The 23,186-nt window shown below is 37.8% G+C and overlaps 1 protein-coding gene across 1 annotated transcript; it reads left to right on the forward strand.

Moving 5' to 3' along the window:
• The first annotated feature begins 2,399 nt into the window (after positions 1 to 2,399).
• mylipa (myosin regulatory light chain interacting protein a) lies at positions 2,400 to 22,965 on the forward strand. Its single transcript, XM_052584335.1, has 7 exons — positions 2,400 to 2,625; positions 3,960 to 4,150; positions 15,389 to 15,574; positions 18,124 to 18,321; positions 18,467 to 18,631; positions 20,170 to 20,581; positions 21,756 to 22,965. The coding sequence occupies exons 1-7, from the start codon at positions 2,539 to 2,541 to the stop codon at positions 21,936 to 21,938; spliced, it is 1,422 nt and encodes a 473-aa protein (XP_052440295.1). The 5' UTR covers positions 2,400 to 2,538; the 3' UTR covers positions 21,939 to 22,965.
• Positions 22,966 to 23,186: the final 221 nt, after the last annotated feature.

Consider the following 23,186-nt stretch of genomic DNA (forward strand, 5'->3'; position numbering starts at 1 on the left):
CAGAAGGCCATCATTTACACCCTCAAGCGAGAGGGTAAGATACAGAAAGAAATTTCTGAACGAATAGGCTGTTCCCAGAGTGCTGTATCAAGGCACCTCAGTGGCTTGTATATATAATTGTTACTGTATTTTTGATCAAACAAATGCAGCCTAAGGTCTTGAGACACTTCTTTCAAAAACATTAACAAATTTTACAGACTCCAAACATACAATTCCAACCCTAACCTGAAATCACAGGGAAATAACTGATTGAACACAGGATCTCGATCCAGGAACGTGTGCTGCTTTGGTTAATCACACTTTGCAAGCAGCATAATCATTAAGGATTGGACATCCTGTGACTTTCAGAGCACATTTGATCAGTTTGTATGAAAATCTAATCTGCTATAAAATATGCAAAGTATGTAAAATTTAACAAGCTACGGATTTATTGTATTGTGTGTCATCTTTTCAGTCATGTGCTACAACAGATTGTATAATGCTGTGTTGGCATAATGCATTAAAAGCTGTTCATTCAATCTGACACAAGCAGAACTGTGGCAGGCTGCTGATCTGATTAATGTAAGAAAACATATAATTATTTCAGTTTATCATATATGCATGGTTTGATTCTTGACTAGCATAATTTTTGGGATCTGCTAGTCTACCATTGGAGAAAGCATTACAGCAAACTTGACAACAGTAATTCACTGTTTGCAAACATCACAGAAATTAATAAAAAAGTGCTATGAACTTCTCTCTGTAAACTCTAAAAATAGATCAAGACAAATGTTCAGTGGAAAAGATGTTGAAGATACTATGGCAGTCTATGGCTGCCGTCAACTGTTTGGTCACCTTCTTCAAAGTATCTTATTTTGTGTTCAACAGAAGAAAGAAACTCATACAGGTTTGGAACAAAATGAGGGTGAGTAAATGATGACAGATGACTACACCTTTAAGAGCCAGGACCATCAACACCACATTTTTAGTTTTATATGAATATATTTTACACTTCTTTATTCATAACATCACCTGTAAACAATTTTAAGCGCACCTGCAGAAACAGTTGCTGCATGGACACTTTCTGCTGTTTGTGCAGTCAACTTTAGTCCGACAGTTGTCATGTCTGGCTGTGAATGCTTGTGGAGAAAAAGTTTCAATCTGGCAATGTGTGGGCAGGCTACAGCGAGCAGAAAAGATCCGTCTTGGCATTTCATGCTTGTTGTTTTCTCCAAGCAGCCTCAAGCACACTGCTTTCCTGATGTGATGCATTAAGGGAACACTGAGTGGAGTTTGGGGACAGGTGTTGGAGCGCTGGGTGTCTGTCCCGGGGCTGTCTCACACGACTCCACTGCAAGGTCATTCTGAGGACTACACAATCTAGTTCGTCCATGTGGACTGCTGCTGGTCAGACATCACTGGAAAATACATTGATAGCTCAATAGCTGTTTTCTGCGTTTTCTTCCAGCAGCTTAAATTTTCATTATCAAAAGCTTTTTGGCTGATGTCTCATTCACAGTGTCAACGTGCTCCTCAAGGGAGGGTTGTAGGCAAACATGCATAATACATGTGAAGTGTAATGTCAAGGCAGTAACACATTGGCACTCACTCCATCCGCCTTCCAGCTTTGGATGAGAACGCAGGCTCTGGCGTTGGGCCGCAGTCTTACTTAAGAGATATTTGCTAGGGCATACTCAATGTGATCATAAAATAGTGTCTCAGAAGGACAAGAAAGGAAAATATCTTGCAAGGCTTAATTTTGTCACACAGAATATATATTTATTTTATGATACACATTTTAGTTTGTTTAATTTTATTTTGATTAATTGCATTTTTATTTTATGCATTAGTACATATATATATATATATATATATATATATATATATATATATATATATATATATATATATATATATATTTCATTAGTTTTATTGTATTTCATACGTTGTGTTTAATTTAGTTATTTATTATATTAATTTATATTAAAGCATGCATATTTAATTTTATTTATTGCTGTGTGCACACAATGGTTTTTGATAGATAGATAGATAGATAGATATATAGATAGATAGATAGATAGATATAATTATTTTATATCTGTGATATGATGGTACTGTATTTGTGTAGTGTGAAGGTCTACATTAGTGTATGTACTGTACATGTGTTATCATATTTGCAATGCAGGACCTTTTTGTTGTTGTTGTTATCTGAATTGAATCAACTTGCTCGAGCATCTTCACAAATATAACGCACCTGAAGAGGACGCTCGTGGCGTCTACAGTATTCACTACTAAGTGAACATGGCAGGCTTTCTGTTGCTGTCAGCGTTCGCTGTAGGCTTTGATACTCCTGTTGTGATTGGCTGTGGTGAGGTGGGCGGGGTTTAAGCAGCGCTTCGTATATATATATACAGCAGGAAGCGTGACCACAGAGAGACAGAGAGCTTGAGGAAAGTGAGTGAGGGCTGATGTAGGGTACTTAGAAAGGATAACAGTGAGAACTGTTTGTACTGTTTTTCGTACAGGACAGGTAGACCAAAGACAAAACACCTCTCCAAAATGCTCTGCCATGTAACTCGACCGGACGCGGTGGTGATGGAGATTGAAGTGGACGCGAAGGCGAACGGAGAGGACTGTCTGAACAAGGTAAGATGATAAATGAAAGACTTCATGTGAAATGGATGTGCTGTTTATCATCACATGTTTCAGAAGCGTGCATGCATACGATCAACCCTCGTGCGTTACATATAGAAAACACGCTCAAATTCTGATAAACAAAAGCGTTTATATGAAGCACATGGAAACTTGATATCAACATCAGTCTGTTTATGTCTTGATTTCATGCGTTTATTTGGGTAAACTTTACTGATTATTTTTAGCATGTTCTTAAAGCATTTTTTTGTCACATTAGAACATTTATTTCGTTCGATCATTCACACATATAGTCAAATGTTAGGCTGCACGTATATTGGCTTGTTTTAAAACAAGCTAAATGATTTTGAATTCTAATTAACAGACACAGTATGTTGTAGGTTAAACGTTTACATTATTGTTTTCAGAAAAAAAGGCTTGTAAGGCTTTTTAAACGATAGTTGGGTGCTTGTGTGATGGCATGCTCGAGGTTACTAAAGGTCATTCTCTTCAGCAGCAGATGCTTGGCTCGTGCATGGAGATGTATATCTTCTCCAACGTAAATGACAAAGTGCATGGCTTTTCAACATGTTAGAAATGTTTTCGAGACATGTCTGAAGTTGTATCGAATGATTTGTACACAAACCTCAAACTTTTTAATTTAGCACCAATTCTGAAAACATTAAAATTAAAGGAGACTGATGTTGTATTTTCATGGTCATCTGAGGATATTTTCATGAACTGTACAAACTTTTTATTTTCTTCTATAGCAGGGATGTGCAACTTTGATAGTGATGAGGACCAGCATTTTTTTCTCCTTTATTAGCAAGAGGCCAGATTACTAATCCATTACTAATTTACTCCATTTCCTTTTTATTGAAGGAAATAAACATTTAATTTGTATTTTAAAGAGTTTATCAACTATAAAGCTTGTACAGTTAAGCTAATTCAGAAGGGAAACTTTGTCAGTCGACAGCAATATTGTCCCAACAAATACAAATCTCAAATGTGTGGTCTATAAATTTGCATCAAACAAATGTACAGAGGTCTTATTTTTTTATTAGTGGCCTACAGAACATTCTCAAAACAAGATAAAAGGACCGTTAAAAAGGTCTTATTCAAAGAAAAAAGAAAAACAAAAATCCTTCCAAAATGGTACCATTAAAAAAAACGGGTAACTGCAAGATTTAAGAGCTTTTAATACCTGCACATCACATTTCAGGCTTTAAACTATTTTTAAGGAAAGGGATGAGTTAAAAGTATCAAATATTATATTTATGTAAACCATTATTATCAGTAAATTATTCTGGTGTTTAACAATGTGTGACTCGGTCTTTGGTTGGTGGCAGGTATGTCGGAAGTTGGGAATTATTGAGGTGGATTACTTTGGGCTGCAGTTTTCTGGCAGTAAGGGAGAGAACCTGTGGCTGAACCTGAGGAACCGAATCTCCCAGCAGATGGACAACCTCACGCCCTGCAGACTACGGCTCCGAGTCAAGTTCTTCGTGGAGCCTCACCTTATTCTGCAGGAGCAGACGAGGTATGTACACGCAAAAAAAAAAAAACAAGTTTTACATCAAAGTAATGGATGTTGTTGGAGGAAGTTGTGACTGAGAACATTTCATCATTGTCTGTGAGTAGAGACCTTTTCAAACTTCCGCGAGAATACAGTGAGAAAAAAAAAATTCAGAAGAACGACAGGAAGAAAGGCAACTGAGTATGTGGGTGTTTGCATGTTGTGTGTGATATTAGTGGAAGTAAAGCCATTTCTCTTCCGTTCTCTTTGTCAAACGTGAATTCTAGGCCCGACTTGAGCTGTATCTTATTTAACTGTGTACATGTTAAGATATAACCACAAAAAATCTAGGTCATGTAACATATTAAATATTAATTTAACCGTGCTGGTCTATGAGTGTTCTTTCCGTTTCACATCAGCTGAAGTCATGTGTCTGTCTCAGGTAGAGAACGAGAGAGAGCACTTTGCACAGTAGCCTGTAAAGGTTTTTTTTTTCCCTCAGTACAGTGGTTTGCCCTGTAGTAACCCCGCTCCCTGTGGGTTACTGTAGGTCGTTGTGCTATGAGCGGCAGCAGGAAATGTGATCCTCTGCTCAAAAGCTCCTACCCACAGAGACAGAGCTGGCAGTCACAGCCACCTCATGCTCTTTTATTCACTGCAACTGTGCAGTTTTGTTACTTTTCTTTGTCTGAGACCTATTTGGAGCACAGCTCTAAGGACACAAGTTTACAAGTTAAAACCCCAGTAGCAGCAGCATATGTGGTATTCTTGACAAAGTTATCTTTATTTTTAAAAATCACAGTAAAGTACATGGGCAGCACATGTTAAAACTCACCCTGATTTGAAAGTGTAAGCACAAGACCTAATGGGATATTTAATAAAAAAAAATTTTTATGACTCTTGTAATGACCATGCAATTTGTATCTTTTGTAAAGAATCAGTGTTATCATTTAAAAATATCTAAAATCGTTTGTTAATTGAAATGGTTCAATATTAGATGAAACCTTAAACAAAAATATTACCTTTGCAATTAACTGAAATAAGCTTGAACTGAAAAACTACCATTACTATATTTTAAAGCTTCATAGAAATGTAAAATAAACATGTAACAAAATTACTCCAATTTAAATAAAAATGAAATTGCAATTAAAACTGAAAATATAAAACTATATTATATATATATAATATAATATAATATAAGGTTTTTAAAAATCAGAGCTTCACTTTTTATCCCTCAAAAATTCAACTGCTGTTTGCTTACTAGCAAGGTTAGTAGGAGATTCTGTCAGATTCGTCTTGTGGCTTTGGAAATAAAATGTATTTTAATGTTTATAGTGTAGGCCTGTGTACTTTTTTTTTGAAAGTCCCAGACTGTAAAAACTGTTTACTGTTCCAGTTCATTATTTTGTGTGGTCAGGGACATTCTTCTATAAATTCTCTATGGTTCTCAATTCCATTCCCCCCCCCCCCCTTTTCTGAACTAAAATTGAAGAAATGAAAGCTTTGGAAGGGACTCCGCATAAACGATTTAAAAAAAGAAATTCAGCCGTCAGTCTGGGGTTTTGAAGCACTCCAGCAGTCAACTTCCTTCCAGAGATAATTTGACTGGCTGGTTACAATGCATGTCATGTAAATGAACTCTTTCTGTCAGGACGCCGGTTCACAAATGTTTGTCTCTGATAAAGAGAGGCACAGACAGGTGTTAACTAGATTGTTTAAGTTGTGTCACATGCTGATTTGTTCTTCATTAACTGAACTTTCCACTTTCAAACCCACGGTGAACTCTCTGTACTCCTCCGTTATCTGCTGCGTGCCGTTATTTGATAGGCGGCCCGTTTTGGAGCCTCTCGTTCTGTGCTCTCCGAGCTCGGCTGGGTCCTTTTCAATAAAATGAAATTGGATGGCATGCCAGATCCCGCAGGCAAATTCTCTAGGCAGATCCACTCTGGCAGGGCAGCATGGGCATGTATGCGTGCTTCCGTTTCCTTGAGAGTGTCCTTTTGTAAGGATTTTAATTAAAAAGCCATCTTTTTTTTCCGCTTGTTTAGATGCTCTTCTGCTGACCTGAGAGAGATTAGCTGGGGTTACTGACAGATTGTGGACGGAAAGATTGAGGGATTTTGGGGGGAGGGAGAAACTTGGACTGGTAATTAAATGTTGCACTTCTTTATGCAAGGTGGAAGGACGTTGCACCCCCAGAGCCTCCACATGTAATTACATTCAAGCTGTTAAGACAAATGGGCACAAAAACCGCTTACAGTGTGTGAAGACTGAGGTGTTAGGAAAATCTGAGATGGCGGGGGTTGAGACTTTGTTTCTCTGTCGACATCGGGATGAGAGCAAAGCTTTGATCAGGCTGAGATTGAATATTTGGAAGGGAAAATGTGAGGCACACTGAATAACAATGAATGCAGTCTCTGTGCACTATATGTGGCAGGAGCTGGCAGTGTTCAGAATGGAACATTAGCATATTGCTTACTGCACAGTGTACACCGCCTTTTTACAGAATGTGGGATGATTATACATTCATATCTCAAACAGTAGTATGCTACGGTCATGTGACCGCATTGTAATCGTGCCCCCCACACACAAATGACATCCAGTTATTTCAGGAAAGAGTTTTGTGTAAGAAGAGCCTTGGTCAGAAGAATGTGAACAAAGCACTCCAGCAAAGGCTAATATTGATAAAAAAAAAAAGTTTGGGGTCGTAAAGATTTAAAAAAATATATTTTTCTTGCATGGTTTAAGACAACTGTTTTCTACTGAAATTGGCCATTGTCTGATTTTTATATAAGATTCTTGTTTTTAGTAATTAATTTTGAATAAATGAAGAATTTTAATATCTGCTACTTGAAAAGAATTAACAACTTATTGTATATCAGCCAGAATTTATTGTCCTTGCACTCTTCTAATAACCCAAAGTGTTGAACACTCTTATTCTGTAAAAGGAACCGCACGAGAGTAATAGACTAAATGGAGAAATTGATGCCCATAGCAGAATATAAATGGCTGCCTGGCATTTCTGAGTGTAATGCAGGCTGCTGTCGCATGAAAACAGTTCTTTGTTAACTTTCTGGCACTGTTGTGGATTTGTGTGCGCGCACATGCATGCATGATGCGACCCAGCCTCCAGCTACAAGGGTCATGTTCCCTAACCTTGTTTGTGCAATGACCTCTGCCCTACTTCGTCACTGCGTTCCACTGCTCATCACATTGACTGGCAGTGAGCTCTGGCATGTATTCTCCACGCACTCATACAAATGCAGCCTGAAGCCACATGGATTTCCCCACAGATACTTCTTAAGTGTAATTGTGTATGCACAAGAACTCGGCCATTCTCTTATCATTTTGTGTCTGGTACTTTTGATGTTATCTTAGAAACTGTGAACTTCTTGCAGGCATAATGGGATTGAACATCCCTGTAAAACCCTTACAGCGGTCCGAGTGCTGATTTATGACTGAAAGTGAGCTCGTGAGCACACATGCACATTACAAACAGGCGCCAGAGGGGTTGATTCAACCTTTGCTGGAAGTTACAAAAAAGTATTGTGACAACTATGGTTCACTGACTGTATAGAGGTTGGTAATTCTGTGGTAATGTTTGATTACCTTATTAATGTACCATGATGTTTCTGCAAGTCAACATGAAGCAACCTTCACAAATAATTTCTATTATGTTGAACATTTCTGATTGAAATTGGCTTTCTAATGTTATGTTCTAATGTCATTTTAAAGGGTTCATTGGATGCCCATTGTCCACAAATTGATATGATTCTTTAGGGTCTTAATGAAAAGTTTATTAACATACTTTGGTTAATTTCTAAATGGTAGTGTAAAATAACACCCTTTTTACCCTGTCAAAATCAGCTCTTTTTTTTTTTCAGCAAGCCATTTTAGTCCATGTTCCTTTAAATGCTAATGAGCTCTGCTCACCCCGCCCCTCTCTTCCATGGGGTGACGAGCAGACTGTAAACTTTAGCTGTGAAACTAGCTAACTAGCACATTATTAGAAAAGGCGTTTTTTTTCTCAAAGATTAATAGAAAAAAAAAACAATACTCTCTTCTGTAGATGAAGCAAATGATTTGCATGAACCATGCATTTAATCATTAGATTGGGGATCGGCACATTCTTTTCAAAAAAAAGAGTAACGTTAATCCTCTGGGTCTTCAGCGGCTCAGATGTCGGGAGTAAATGATTTCTGCTGTGTTCATTATTACATAGAACAACAAAACACCTCAATCACTTAATCATAAACATTCTCAAACATTTTCTTCACATCTCACTCGGGGCGGGGATAAGGTAAGATGGCCTTGTCAATTAACTATCAATGGAGCAGCCTGTGAATTTGTCAATCTGACAGAAATCTCAGAAAAGCCTGATTTGAAAGAGGGGATTTTAAAATGGGAATTTTAAGAAAAACCTCTAGGTGGATTTTTATTATAGGATAGAGGTGTACACACATTCCCTTATACACATTTATATTTAAACAACATGTAAAGTGAATTTTTCATCCGAAGATCCCTTTAACAAAACCGTTTTTTTCTCGATGGTTTGTTTATATGATATTACTATGGTCAAGTCAAGGGGCTTTATGAATATGAAAACTGTACTTAAGGCCCAAAACAAAAATCTAAATTCAGTGTACCTTAACCGATTCTGGAGTCAGAAATGTTAGAATGAGAAAAGGCCACGCACCGACCCCTGCTGCACCTCAGCTCCAGATCAGGACTCGAACTCTGCTCGGGCTTTCACACTTTCTCTACTTCCTTTCTATCTCTCTCTGCACGGTTATGTAAGATGCACTAAACAGTGCACAGGCCTCTGAATGCCTATAAGCTGCTTACATAAGCCCCAGAGCAGGCCGAATGGAACCACTTTTGCTTCTGTAGTCCATTATTATGACAGTTCTTCATGTTCATTAGTAAAAGTGCATCTTCTAAAAATAGATCCTTATACTTTGTCGAGGGAGAGTGCTGGTGGATGATTGCCAGATAGAAGAAATATTTACTTGTGATGCAAAGGGGATTTGGTGCAAATGATTGTTTCCATTCCTTGGACATCTATGTTTTCTGTCTTGGTTATGAGTTGGGAGAAATCCTCAAACAAGGTACAGTTTAAGATAACCACTGGCCTTGAGGGCCTAATCCTGCTTACAGAATTACTGGATCCTTTAAGGATCAGAGCCGCCCCACCTCTTCTCACAACCACAAACACTCACATGTTAAAAAGTGTTTGCTGACATGTTTTAACTCTTACTGGCAACATCACATCCTGTCTCAGATTCAGAGACAAATGCAGCTTCATGTGACAGAGTAAACAACATCCTCCCACAAAGGCATTACAAACTAGCAAAAGCTCTGACAAAGTATTTGATTATTGACGTGTGCATACTGTTGTGGCAAATTCTTGAAGATTTTTTTTCATACATATATATATATATATATATATATATATATATGCAGATCACCTTAAAAATCAGTATTTGCCAGTGTTTACTGACACAGCATTAATTCTAATGTGTAGATGCCTTAATGCCACCTTTCTGAACCTCATTAAACCATACTAGAGGCCACTTTTGGCTGAAAAGTGATTTGTTTGACTATATACACTAAACTTTTTGTTGTTATGAGGGGAGAATTAAGGTCATTAGTGAGTAGTCAGCACTCCACAATGGTGGCATGCTCATGATTAAGCTCTAGCTGGTCTTCATGGCATGCTATGTGTGCCGGGCTTGTGTAAAGATGCCTGTTTTGTTTTGGAGGGCTTGAGTGTTTAGCATTCTCATCAGGACTAAATGATCCTGTTGATCCACAGAGGCCAGCACCATTAGCAGAGGCACTGCACACTTTAAATAAGAGAAGGGATCTTTTAAACCTTAATCTGATTCGGCTTCAACCCATTGGGAAGAACAGCAAATGTTTGTAATATTAAGTCGTGCACATACTCTTGCCTTGGCTATTTGGTTCTTGTTCAGAAACAGGAGAACATCCACGCTCTTATTCTTGCAACACCACTGGTTTTCTTTACGCCTGCAAATATGCAAAACATGCTGCTGTGATCTCAGGTCTTGTTATCTTCACAGTCAGAGCCCTGGGTTTTGTCAGCAGGAACTGGTAAGCGAGTGCTATTCAGGGTCAACACTAGCACAAACAGACAACTGCAGAGACCAACCTCTCGCCCTACATCAAATCCTAATAACAAGGTCACCAGCAATCCCAGTAAGCTCCTGATTACCTCCTTACCACAGGAAGACTATGACGCTCAAGATCCCCCTGAAGCTTGTATATGGATCACAAAATGGAAGCCTTAGCTTTGCATATAGCACACATGCATTGTGGCGATAACATAGGAAATGGATTTTTGTTTGCAGACCCATTTCATTTCTTTATTACCATTCTTACCATCAAAAATGGCCATTAGTGTAGCACAAAATCAGTTCAGTCCAATGGCTGGTAGAAAATGTCCATTTTTAAAATGGCTCTAGACTAGCTCAAGTTTTAAATTGGTAAAGTAGGTGAAGATCCTCCAATATCTCTGAAGCATATATTGGGCTGTGATGGGTTTTAGCTTCACTGGGTCTTTGCAGTTTTGAGTTGATATTCTTATTAAAATGAAGTGAGAGATATTGTACTTGGTGTTTTCTGAGGCTTTTCATTAATTGGTGTAATATTTAACAGTATAGACGTTCAAATGAAAACCTGAGGTGCGAAATTCTATCAAAAGATGTTAATGTTAAGCCTTGAGATTACAACTAGCTCTCCTTCTCTTGATTTAATGATCGTTTTATAAATTAAAAACACTAGAGATCTCTTGTCTTGTGGTGTTACTGGATTGCATGCGCTTTGATGACAGCAGAACCGGTTTAACCACATTTGTAGATGAACTGTAGTAACCTACACCTCTCTTGAGCTGAGCGTGTATTAATATGATGTTGGGTTGTCCCTTCGCAGAAATTTTGTGGGGGGTTTTTCAGCCTACGGTACTGTTACGGTTCGCAAAGTTGATGCAGAATTCATCATTTACCAGAGGCGTTTGCTCACAAAGCAAGTCTTTGTTTGAGTATGCGCTTTTTTTTTTATCGGTATTTACATTTGCGTGTTTGGGCGAATGATGATTAACACTTTGGGTTAGCGAGGAGGTGTTTACCTGTGATGCATGGCGCTGGTGGCAGGGTTTACTAGAGTTTGTTGACTGCGAGTAACCCCCGCCACATGGCTCACAGCAATGTTATTTGACTAACTCTGAAACCACATTGTTTCAAAGGGCGCCTGAAAAGAATGAAACTCCTGTGCGGATTGGCTCCTTTGTTGATGTCTCCAGGAAGAAGCTTCTCGTTTCATTTCAGAGGAATGTTTTGTTCTTTGGGGCAGACCCCCAAACATCTGGCCCCCAATGAGTCTGCCTGTAACAGTGAAGATAAAACAATTAGAAAGGAAAGAATTAGTGCGAACTAAAACAGTGACTTTTTAAGGTTATGTAGAGAGGACTTGATCTGACGACGTGTCATGTTTCCTAGGTTATTTATTTTTAATTTAAATTATATTCTATTTTTTTTTATTTTTATTTAACCGGATTAAAACATGTAAAAGTAGGTTTGCAAAAAAAAAAAGCTCTTTTTACAGTCTTGCCAACCTTCAGCCCATTTATTTAACCCCTTTAGTGTCTCCCAAAGTGATCCTCATGATGCTATAAACTTTGTGAACTTTGAGTAATTCAGATGATTTTCTTTCTGCCTGTCGTAAGATTTAATTTCCAGCCAGACATCGGAGGACTTTCTGCAGAAAGTGTACCGCATTTGAAGCCAAAACCTCAAACCCACAAAAGCCCTCCTTCGCAAAGCTCAAGCTCTCTCAGATATCAAGCCATGACCCATTTCTTGTCAGCAGAACGGCACAGGCGTTTTAATTGAATTCTTCCAGTTACACAATCAAATGCTTTCTATTTATTTATTTATTTTACGTGTGGAGATACTTGAGTGTATTTTCAGTGTATCGGAATAAATTTTTACAGTAATTGCAAACTAAAGGGGTGTAGTTGCTTTTATAGGCAGTTAACGTACCCAACACACATACAGAGTTGAATGGTAGGAAAAACTGACTGGGTTGTGCTCTAGTTTCGCTTATCGCCTCAGACAGGTGCAGTGGCATTGCTGATGAAGGTTACAGACCGACAGGATCATAGATTTTATAACATGAATGCTTGAACTTGTGCACCCATGTACTGTTTACTTTCATTTTGCTGAAAAGGCTACAAAGTTAGATGTAGTGAGAGCGAGTGGGGCCCATCTGTGGCCCCCGGACCCCCTCTCATGCCCACTAATCTGATAGCATTAAGACTTTAGACTCCACCACATCCGGCTGTTCTCCGCTGCTCATAGCTGATTTCCTTGTGAGGGGCAGGGGATTTTTTTTGCATGCTTTTAAAGTATGTTATTTGCATAATAAATGCACTGACTGTAATGTTTTTGGAAATGTAACTGAATATTAATTGCAGTTAAATGCAAATTTATTCTAGTTAAATCTGGCAAAAAAAAAAAGTATTATGCATTTAGGTGAAATTTTAAAGTAATAAAAAAAATCTAAGCAATTGCATAAACACTAATTTTGTCTCTGAAGTACAGTTAGTGTTTAATGCTGAATGTACTGAGAAGCATTTATGATAAACTAAAATATACTTAAGTTTCAATAGAAATGACATTCATTTCATGCATTTATATTTTTGAAAATACACATTTGGGATTAAGTTTACATTTTAGCACGCTTAAAATATATTCACTTAATATCGAATGATAGTTAAAACTATAATCAATTACTTTACAAGTGGTTTAGTATTTTAGTCAACAAAAATATTTAAATAATAACTTGAACTTTTAATTTTAACATTGTTGCAATGCATTAAGAAAATGCAAGTGTCCATTTCGTTACAAGTACAACTGTAAGTGTCTTTTGTACTTGTGCAAGTACAGAAGATCTTATATATATATATATATATATAATATATATATATTATTATTATTATTTTGTTTCTTTTGTTTTTATTTAAGTGCGAGTCTAATATGCGACATTTATACATTAATTTGTTTTAGATTTTCAATTAAGTTTTTGGAAACATTCCCCTTGTTAACCATGGTAAAAGCCCATTGTGTGGTGGTGGTGTTTGTTGACGCCGAGTGGCTGCATCAGCGCAGCTGTGTGTTCTAAGATTAGTCTTGTAATGATCCTGACTGAACCGGCGCTGCATGTTCTGTCCTGGAGTAGCTGGAGTTTGACCGCTAGTAACCTCTCGGTCTCCCTGCCCCAATCATACGCCTTTGTTTTGCCTGCCAGGTAATTCATCACATGAGTCTGATGTCACCGCAGGGAAGTGCCTCGTCAGGCCGGGCGAGACTCCCTTTGTCAAACGACAGGTCTTGTTTATTTGTCTGGCCTATGAATGTACCTAAATCTTCATTCTCCGCCTTTTTTCTAGTGTCTTTTTTCATCCAAAGTCAATGTTTATCGGCCCGGGGGTTTTGTCGGCAGCACTGCTCGAACTGATATGCCGGAGTTTGTTTTCCTAAAGAGCCATCGCCTGCGTGCAGAGCAGTATCTCACAGCCAGTTTTTGGTGTTCCCATGCTCCTCTGTTGGCTGGGGGTAAACATCAGTCCTGTTTGGTCTCCAAACCTAGTCTCGGGGGACTTGGAAAATTTGACATTGTGTCCTGTAGTGGACATAAACGGACATTCGAGTATGGGGACACAAGGGCTTTGGGTCAGATAAACAGAAAGCTACAGGAGCTGGAGCTGGTTGGTTCAGAAAGAAGGGAGGTTCACCCATGATGCTACTAGACCGGTTTGTGAAGAACCACGGGAGAAGATGAACTGCTGATACAGTTCAGACAAATTCAACTTGTTTTTCACTGACGCAGATGCAAAACCACACACAAACATGTTTCATAAAAAATATATTAACTTTTACAGTTGTCTTTTAATAAAAAAAAATAATTTAAGATGTTGTCGTTAAACATCTAATTTGTATTTTGTTTGAGCTCAAGTTTGATGCAGAAATACTTTGCTTCACAGGTTTATTTACATTTCTATGTTTAGTTTTGACTTTTAAAATGTTTTAAATCATGCACAGTGCAGACATGCAGGCAATAATCATTTTATTCATAATTAACTTTCCTATCATTTTTCATTTACTTTTTTTCTTTACATTTTTAAATCATGCAAAAACTTTTTTTTTTATTCTTTTGAAATATAGTTAATGTTTAATGCTGAATGTACATACAAGCATTTATGAGAAACTAAAAATTACTTTAATGTAATTTCTATTGAAACTTGTATGTTGATTTTTCTAAATGCACATTTGTAAAGAAGGTTCGGTTTAGTATACTAAATAGATATATATCTATATCTCTAAATAGTAAATCATTGTTCATCTATTGTTTGCCGTTACAGTGTAATTTAAATTTTCATTAATCTGTGCCTTTTACAGTGGAGCAGGAAGTATCCTCACACTTAGTCAAGGTAAAGAGAATCCGTCAATAACAAACCAGAGTTCTCATGGCTGGTTTGTGAATTTGAAAACAAGATTTTTTTTTTTTTTGTGATGTCTGTCATTGATCGATAAAATAAGAAATACTGAAAGTCCCACAGAGAGCTGAAAAGAGCCCCGTCTACAGTAAAATACACTGTTAGCACACCTGTATTACAGCTACAGGGATTTATGTCAGCAGTGAGGAGTGAGTGTGGTTTTCATGCTTTGTATGAGACTGCTTGCTTGTAGTTTAGAAACAAGCTGACAGTGTTCTGCATTAAGAGCCTTGTAACTGATGCACAAACGGATACAATAGATAAAACCGAGATTGAAGCAGAAGTCAAACCAATTCACACACTCATGTGTATTTGCAATATTCTTCTATTTGGTTTTTGAAGTGAAAGTGACCATTTGGAATGGAAACCATCATTTCTGCTTTTCCTTTGACCTTTTGTCATTTTCAATTGACTTTTTGCCACTTCTGGTTTTCACTGTTCCTGCTGGTTTACCTATAAATGATCTCTATTCATGGATCATACTAAAATGCTAGTGGGATCCGGCACATAAGAGCATGTGCAAGACGTGTTTTTGTAATGAAAGTTCCCTGTCACCCGTTTCAGTCTGTGTGGATCGCTTTCCTGTCGGACCACCTGTCGACATCCATATGCGCTTCCTTCACCAGCCACCTGTTTCCATTCGTAACTAACTCTCTCACTTTCTTTGTCTTTCTGTTCTGCTCTAGACACCTGTTTTTTATGCATGTGAAAGAGGATCTGCATCGTGGACATCTGCGGATGTGCTCTGAAAAGGCCGAAGAGCTCAGCGCCCTCCTGGCCCAGGCCGAGTTCGGTGACTATAACCAGAACACAGCCAAGTACTGGTACACTGAACTCTGTGCCACAGAGCCCAACCAAGCCACCATCAACAGGTACACAAACTCAATCTCACTCACTATTATCTCTATGACCTCAAATTGGTTTAATCGAAGTAAAGATGTATTCACAAATTGCAGAACATAATTACTGGTTATATTACAAACATCAGTAATCAAGAAATCTGAAATGGCATTGGCAGAGTGTATTTTCCTTGTATTGAAGCCGGAACCTTCCTTTTTAGAGGCAATAAAGTAATTCTAATATGCAGAAACATGTTGTACTTATTATCAGCGCTGCTTAATATTATGTAAATTGAGTTTGTTTGTTTTTTTTTTTTTGTTTGTTTTTTTTTTTTTTTTTTTTATAAAGATTCTGTGATTTTTAAAGGGACTGTAAGTAGGAATTACTCCCATCTAGTGGTGAAATTGTATTTTGCATTCAAACAAATTTTGCTCTCCAGCGCCTCACTTTTTCAAATGCGCGTTGCATCTATTTTTGACTGTTTTGGCGACGATGTTTTTTTTCTCCTGTGGCGCGGCATATGTATGGTCCATAATAAGAATGCAATCCAGAATGCAATCAATAAAATATTGATTTTAGATAATAAAATACCTAAAAAGTTACTTATTGTCCCTTTAAAAGAGAATTTGAAAATTATTTAAAATCAGAAATCTTTGTAAAATTATAAATGTATTTTACTGTCACTTTGGGTCCTTGATAGATAAAAGTATTAATTTCTTTAAAGAAAAAATCCTGACCCCAAAATTTGGGAAAAATCGATGAAGTTATTAAGAAAATATTTCCAACTGTTGTTAACAAATGTGCGTTTACTGTGCACAGATTTTTGTAATTATATTGCAGGGCTGATATTATTTTCATTGAGTTATTATAAACACAACTGTTAAAAATAACTGAAACTGAAAATAAATAATAAAAATATAAATAGAACTGAAACTCACATGTCGTGTTAAAATGAAACTGAAGATGCCACAAACAAACATCCAATAGAAGTGTCTGAATATACGTTCTTAATGTTACTTTAGTATAAAGGTAGAGATTTTTACCTGCAAATACATTTTTAAACTGGTTGTTAGGTGTATAGGTGATTACTTAATAGAGAGAGTCAAGGGAGCTGAACTGTAACCTGCGCACTCTTGTGAACATCTTATCCAGAGCCGCGTGGCTAAAAACAAAGCACTCCTAATTCTGTTTGACTAATTACACTGCTCCTTTTATAGAGTCCTGTTCTGACTCTTTAGCTTGTTTGGGTTAGATAACAGACGACCCAATCGACCACAATCAAAGAGGATTAATGAGATCTGTCTGTAGTGATTAATTATCATTGTCACTAAATCAAATAAAGACTAATGCATACAAGAAAATCAAAGAGCCTCAAACAGGGGAACACGATGCCATGGACTTTGTCAGTGACTGTTGTGTTGTCATGTTATTGGCAACTTAAATGGTTAACGCCCATGTTGGCATACTTTTTACAATTATCTTCTATTCTGTTTTTTTCCTTGCTATGTGTACGGAGACTTGTTATAGCACTTATATATCATTGCGCTCTTTGTTGTTTTTGATTGCTTCCACTGTCCTGTCATTTGTAAGTCGCTTTGGGTAAATATGCTGATACTGGAAGCAGATAATATTAGTTCTTAAGAATTTTTCAGTTTAAACAATAAATCATTAGCCATAATACAATTAATTGTTGTCGTGTTACGTTACGAGCCATCATTTTACATTTAACTTTACTAGACATCGCTTGCACTACAAGCCATTGTGTCGAGCCATCACGTTACATTATGAGCCATCACAGTATGTTGCGTTATGAGCCATCGCGTTACATTGAGCCATTGCGATTTGTTATTACGAGCCATCATGTTACGTTACGACCCATCATGTTACGAGCCATTTTGTTACATTGAGCTATCTTGTAATGTTTCATTACGAGCCATCACGTGACGTTACATTGAGCCATCGCAGTGTTACATTCTGAGCCATCACTTTGTTATGAGCCATCACGTTACATTGAACCATCGCGGTATGTTACGTTACGAGCCATCATGTTACATTGAGCCATCGTGATTTGTTATATTACGAGCCATCATGTTGTTACGAGCCATCACGTTACATTGAGCCATTGCGGTATGTAACGTTACGAGCCATCACGTTACATTGATCCATTGCATTGTTACATTCTGAGCCATCATGTTATGAGCCATCTTGTTACATTGAGCCATCTCGTTATGTTTCGAGCCATCGCGTTACATTGAGCCATCTCGTTATGTTTCGAGCCATCGCGTTACATTGAGCCATCTCGTTATGTTTCGAGCCATCGCGTTACATTGAGCCATCTCGTTATGTTTCGAGCCATCGCGTTACATTGAGCCATCACGCTATGTTATGTTACGAGCCATCTCATTACATTACGATACTGTTTGTCACCAGCTGTCATAAAAGGGATTATTAGTTTACAATATAGTTTTTTGGTGTGATTGAGTGTAAATCTCAAAACAGATTTTTCTTTTCACATGATCAGTTGGTGTTATTTTACTCTCAGACTCAATCTATCTCTTGTTTTTTTTTTTTTTTTTGACAGTATCATAGCCAAGCACAAAGCTCTTGAGGGTCTGAGCCAGGCAGTGGTGGAGTACCAGGCCCTGCAGCTGGTGTCCTCTCTGGAGCATTATGGGGTGGAGTGGCACTGGGTGCGGGATGCTGAAGGTCAGAGGTTGGCTATCGGTGTTGGACCAGATGGCATCGCTATCTGCCGAGAAGACTTCAGCCTGGTTAACAGGTTAGGCATGGCATAAAGTGCTCTTGATGGCATAACTGTCATAAAATAATGCCCAGCTCACATCCCAGAATCAGTCATGTAACATGAATTCAATTTGTTCCATCGCCGCCTTTCAGTAATTCGTCATATTTTCCTTTCAATGCAGGATATCTTATCCCATAATACAAATTGCCACGCAATCAGGGAAGAGCGTGTACTTGACTGTCACCAAGGAAACCAGTGACAGTGTGGTCCTGCTGTTCAAGTTAATCAGTAATAGAGCAGCCAGCGGTCTGTATCGGGCCATCACAGAAACACACGCCTTTTACAGGTGAGACACCATAAAACCCTGCATGTAGTACAATAATGCATCATTACATTGTAATTTTTTTTTTTCTTGTTAATGTGCAGCTCTGCCAGGCTTAACAATACACACCTTGTGCACATGTCTTCTGTTACGTAACCCACTATCTAACATACTTTAGTTTACCTGTCTGGACCACTCACCACATGATGTTCTTTACACATTGTTATCATGTAGAGGAAATCATCTTTCTTTAGCCTGGCTATTGTTAAATGTTCTATTGTATTTTCTTCATAGAAAGCCTCGGTGTCAGCAGTTTGAATTGCTCTGTTGTGAGGAGTTTTATGCTTCTGGTTTTTGTACGGTTGTCAGAAAAGTGCAGGATTATGTGCTTTTGTTTTGGACTTTCTCTGAGCATAGTTTTCATTGCAAACCAGCTTCGGCCTTTCCTCTGTAAACAGCTAGCTGTGAGAAGGTCTTGCAGCTTTAAACGTATTAGAAAGTAACTAAGAACATTTGGGCTGCACAGGTGGGTCAGTCTTACAAAACCATGCAGAAACAAAGTATGTGGTAACATAATTATGAAATATATTTTTATTTTAAGTTAATAAAATATGAATAAATTCCTTAAATTAAATCCAATCAGTCAATAAAATCCCTTAAATAAAAGCATGAATGATTGGATTGACTGATTGATTAAAATACAATAAATCAATCCATTCTGTACCCTTTTTTTTATTTGGGGGGATTTCGTTTATTGACTGATTGGATTTTATATGCATGTATTGGTTTGGGATTTTATTAATGGACTGAATGATTAATAAGAGACACCTGATGAATCAAATCATTAATGAATCAATCAATACATAAAATGTAATCAGTCAGTAAATAAATCTATAAATAAAATCCCATCAATAAATAAAAGCAAACTTCCAGTTTTCATGACAAAGTGTCCTTTACCTCTAAAATCCCCCCAAAAAAATTTTTTTTTTTATCCTTTTCCGTAATAATTCTCACTGTAATACAGTTTTAATTGGGGAAAATGTGTTGAGTTGCCATGGAAAGGTCAAAGTGCCACAGAACATAATAACATTTTTCTCATTAAGCAAAATGATTTTTAACCGTTTTTAAGACAATTCAAATTTTGGGGTTTGTTCAATCTTAGGAGACCTTGTAGCAGAGGTGGGTCAGAGCTGGCATAATTTTAATCCATCTTTTGTACAACATCGCGTCTTTTAGCAAACACAGAGCAGCATTAGCTGCTGTGTAAAATCTCCTCTAGACAGACTGGTAATAAAACGGCTTTTACCAGTTAAAATGTGGTCTAAACCAGGTTTCTTCTGCCCGTGATAAAAGCTTTTATTGCCAAGGCGTTGAAGAATGGCTACTGCTCTCTACCCTTGAACTCTAACAAGCGGCAACATCCTTCATTTTCACAACTACAGCTCCTTTCCAGTAGCCCATTATTTCTGATGGATAATGGATGGTTTGAGCTGCTGTGTGGCAGACGGCGAGCAGATAATGTGCTAGTCTCGCTCACCAATCGCTCTTGTTTCTGTCTGCAGGTGTGACACGGTAACGAACGCCGTCATGATGCAGTACAGCCGGGATTTCAAGGGTCACCTGGCTTCGCTTTTCCTCAATGAGAACATTAACCTTGGCAAGAAGTATGTATTCGACATCCGGCGGACTTCCAAGGAAGTGTACGACTACGCCAGACGTGCGCTGTACAACGCCGGTATCGTGGACATGATGTCGAGGCCAGGGGAGCGCACTCCGTCGTCCCGATCGCCGTCCCATGACCAGGAGGGGGCGCTGGACTGCGGCGGCTGCCAGCAGAGCCGGCTGCTGCAGGAGAAGCTGCAGAAACTGCGGGAGGCGCTGCTGTGCATGCTGTGCTGCGAGGAAGAGATCGACGCCGCCTTCTGCCCCTGCGGTCACATGGTGTGCTGCCAGAACTGTGCTGAACAGCTGCAGGTCAGAGAACATTCCGGTTCAGGCGCTTCTTACACAACATCGGGTCAAAAATGTCAGAGTGATAAATCGGTTTTGAGATCATAATGAAGAAAAGTAGCTGTAGTAGTATTACTTCCTAAAAATTTGCATTTAAGAAGTCACTTAACCAAAAAAAATCATGTGGTGCAACCACCTGTCAGAAATGAAACAACATAACATAAAATATCAGAATTTAACCTTTTTATGACAGGCAAGACTAGTTCAGGTTGCAAAAATTTTATGAGATGTGACTCAACAAAAGTGTAATAATATTAAGGGATTGATTTCTAAATGAATACATTTACAAGAAAACATTTATTTTAATGTTAATCTTTGATTAATGAATAAAAGGATTTAAGGGGTCTACATTCATTCATTATGTATTATAGTGTTTATTAATATTTGAAATCAGCTTTTGTTTGATACTTCCCAGTTTCCATTTAAATTTTGGTGGGTTTTTGTTAAATGTAATAGTTTCAGTTCCTAGTATTACAACGTAATTGCCAAGACAACATTTCTAACATTTTTATAGGTTTGTTTTTCTTGTAATATGTACAATTTCCAAAACCAATTAAGTAGTTGCAGATTTAAAAAAGAAAAAAAAAAAGTGAATGTATTGAGTGAAAAAAAATACATTAGGTCTTTTAAATGTACAATTTCTTAAAGTAAAATGTATTTATTATTTGAAATTTAGATGTGAAATAACGATGTAATAATAATTAGTTTTGGCATAATCCAGTGAATTAAAACTTTTTCATTTTCTCTTTTCATTTATAATTTAATGGAAATAAAGATCTATTCAAAATAAATGACATCAGCACAAAAATCCTTTACATTATCATCATAAAAATCAGCAAAGTTCTAAATAAAGCTCATTCCAATAAACAAGTAAACTCTGCACCATATTACCTATTTGAGATGTGGTCCTTACTGCATGTTGCCCCTCACACTTAAATAACATAAATCTACTAAGTGCTGTGCCAATACATCTACCGTGATATAAGCAGTAAGGAAAATCTTCTGTTAACCGCAAATGCCACCCAGCTTTAATTGCCAGGATTGACCGTGTCATTATTTGCAGGCAGTATAACAGTATTCCTAGCGTGTTATTGTGGTGAATGCTCTCTGATGAAGTTTTCTTGTGTCCTCTGTTCAGTCATGCCCGGTGTGTCGGTCAGAGGTGGAACACGTCCAGCACGTCTACTTGCCTACGTGCACCAGTCTGCTCAACCTGACCATCGGGGGTGACAACAGCCCCGAACCCATCCACCGGGGCATGGCCTCGCACACCTGCACTACCAACGACTTCAGCACCACGGAGAAGATCTACCAAAACTAAGCTTGCCTGCCGCTCTTCCAGAGGACTTCTAACCGCAGTGAAGGACTGAGTTGGGTTGCTCCTCGTGTGATGTTTTAGAAGCCAGTGAGGAGTCTTTTTAATGTTTGTCTCTTAAATGAAGCGTATCAGTTGATCTGATAAATGTGTTTATGAGTTGTTGTTTTTTTTTTGTACACGCAGCAGCATGCATTATTTTTTTGCCTCATAACCTGCACAAATCTGTATGCCATGAGGAACTGTGGTGTTTAGGAACTAGCTTTTCTTATTCTCTAATTTAATTGCATTTTACGCTTTGCTTTTAATACGCAGCATCCACTTTGTGTCTTTTGCAGTGGATTGGAGTTCGTTTTAGGTTTGTTTTGAGGTTTTGATAGTTTCCATGCCAATGAAGAAGTATTTATGGCGAGGGGCACAGACCCCCGCAGCACTTTTGAGCAGAGAAGTCGTCGTCAAACTACTGTTCCTCTGTTTGTATGTAGATTCACCGCTTCCACACCCGACTGGAAAACACTCCTTGAGGCCCAGATCTTCATGCTTTCTAAAGCTTTTATTTCACCGTTGTTGTCAACCAGTGGTTTGTTTTGGATTTTAAGGGTACTGAATGATCTCTCAGTGCAATGCTAACCGTTTTAAGAGATTTTGACCTTTTTATGCTTTTGTGGAGGATGTGGGACGTTTTCTGTAGGAAGGCTAAAAAAACATTTAATCGACACTGTCACTTTACCAAGGAGTTTCCCAAGTGTATTGTTCCTAGGGGTTTGCCTTAATGTAGCAGTAACACGGTGTGTTCGATATGCATTCTTTCTTTGCACAGACTATTATTGAGAGAAGAAGAGGACTATTTTCTTTAACTGCTGACATCTGATCTCGAACAGTCACAGCAGGAGATATTTTTTCAATTTGTACAAGTAGGATTTGTTTCTGTTTGTTTGAAGCAAAAACTATGCTCTGTAAATATAGAAATAACTCTCAAACTTTTATATTTCTTTGAACGAGAGGTATTAATAAAGCTGTTTTTTTTAACTAACATTGTGTGCGAACTTGTTTTTGTCAAACGGTGTCCTAGTTTCCTGCTTGGAATTTCCTAGAAATGTTTTTTGGGGTTTATTATAAAAAGTTATAAAAGCCAAGCCGTCTAAAATGTGACCTCTGACCCTCCTAGAGCACAAAAAATAGATATAGATATAGATATGTTGTCAACAGAAGAAAAAACGCTGGAGAAAGTATGTGATCAGTTTAGACTTAACC

This window comes from Carassius gibelio, chromosome B19, assembly GCF_023724105.1.
Source record: "Carassius gibelio isolate Cgi1373 ecotype wild population from Czech Republic chromosome B19, carGib1.2-hapl.c, whole genome shotgun sequence".
Classification (NCBI taxonomy): Eukaryota; Metazoa; Chordata; class Actinopteri; order Cypriniformes; family Cyprinidae; genus Carassius; species Carassius gibelio.

Excerpts from the sequence above, each read along its gene's own strand:
- mylipa (XM_052584335.1), top strand. The coding sequence starts at position 2,539 with ATGCTCTGCCATGTAACTCGACCGGACGCGGTGGTGATGGAGATTGAA. Across the intron at positions 15,575-18,123 it reads AACCAAGCCACCATCAACAG|TATCATAGCCAAGCACAAAG; the intron begins GTACACAAACTC and ends TTTTTTTGACAG. Across the intron at positions 18,632-20,169 it reads GAAACACACGCCTTTTACAG|GTGTGACACGGTAACGAACG; the intron begins GTGAGACACCAT and ends TTCTGTCTGCAG.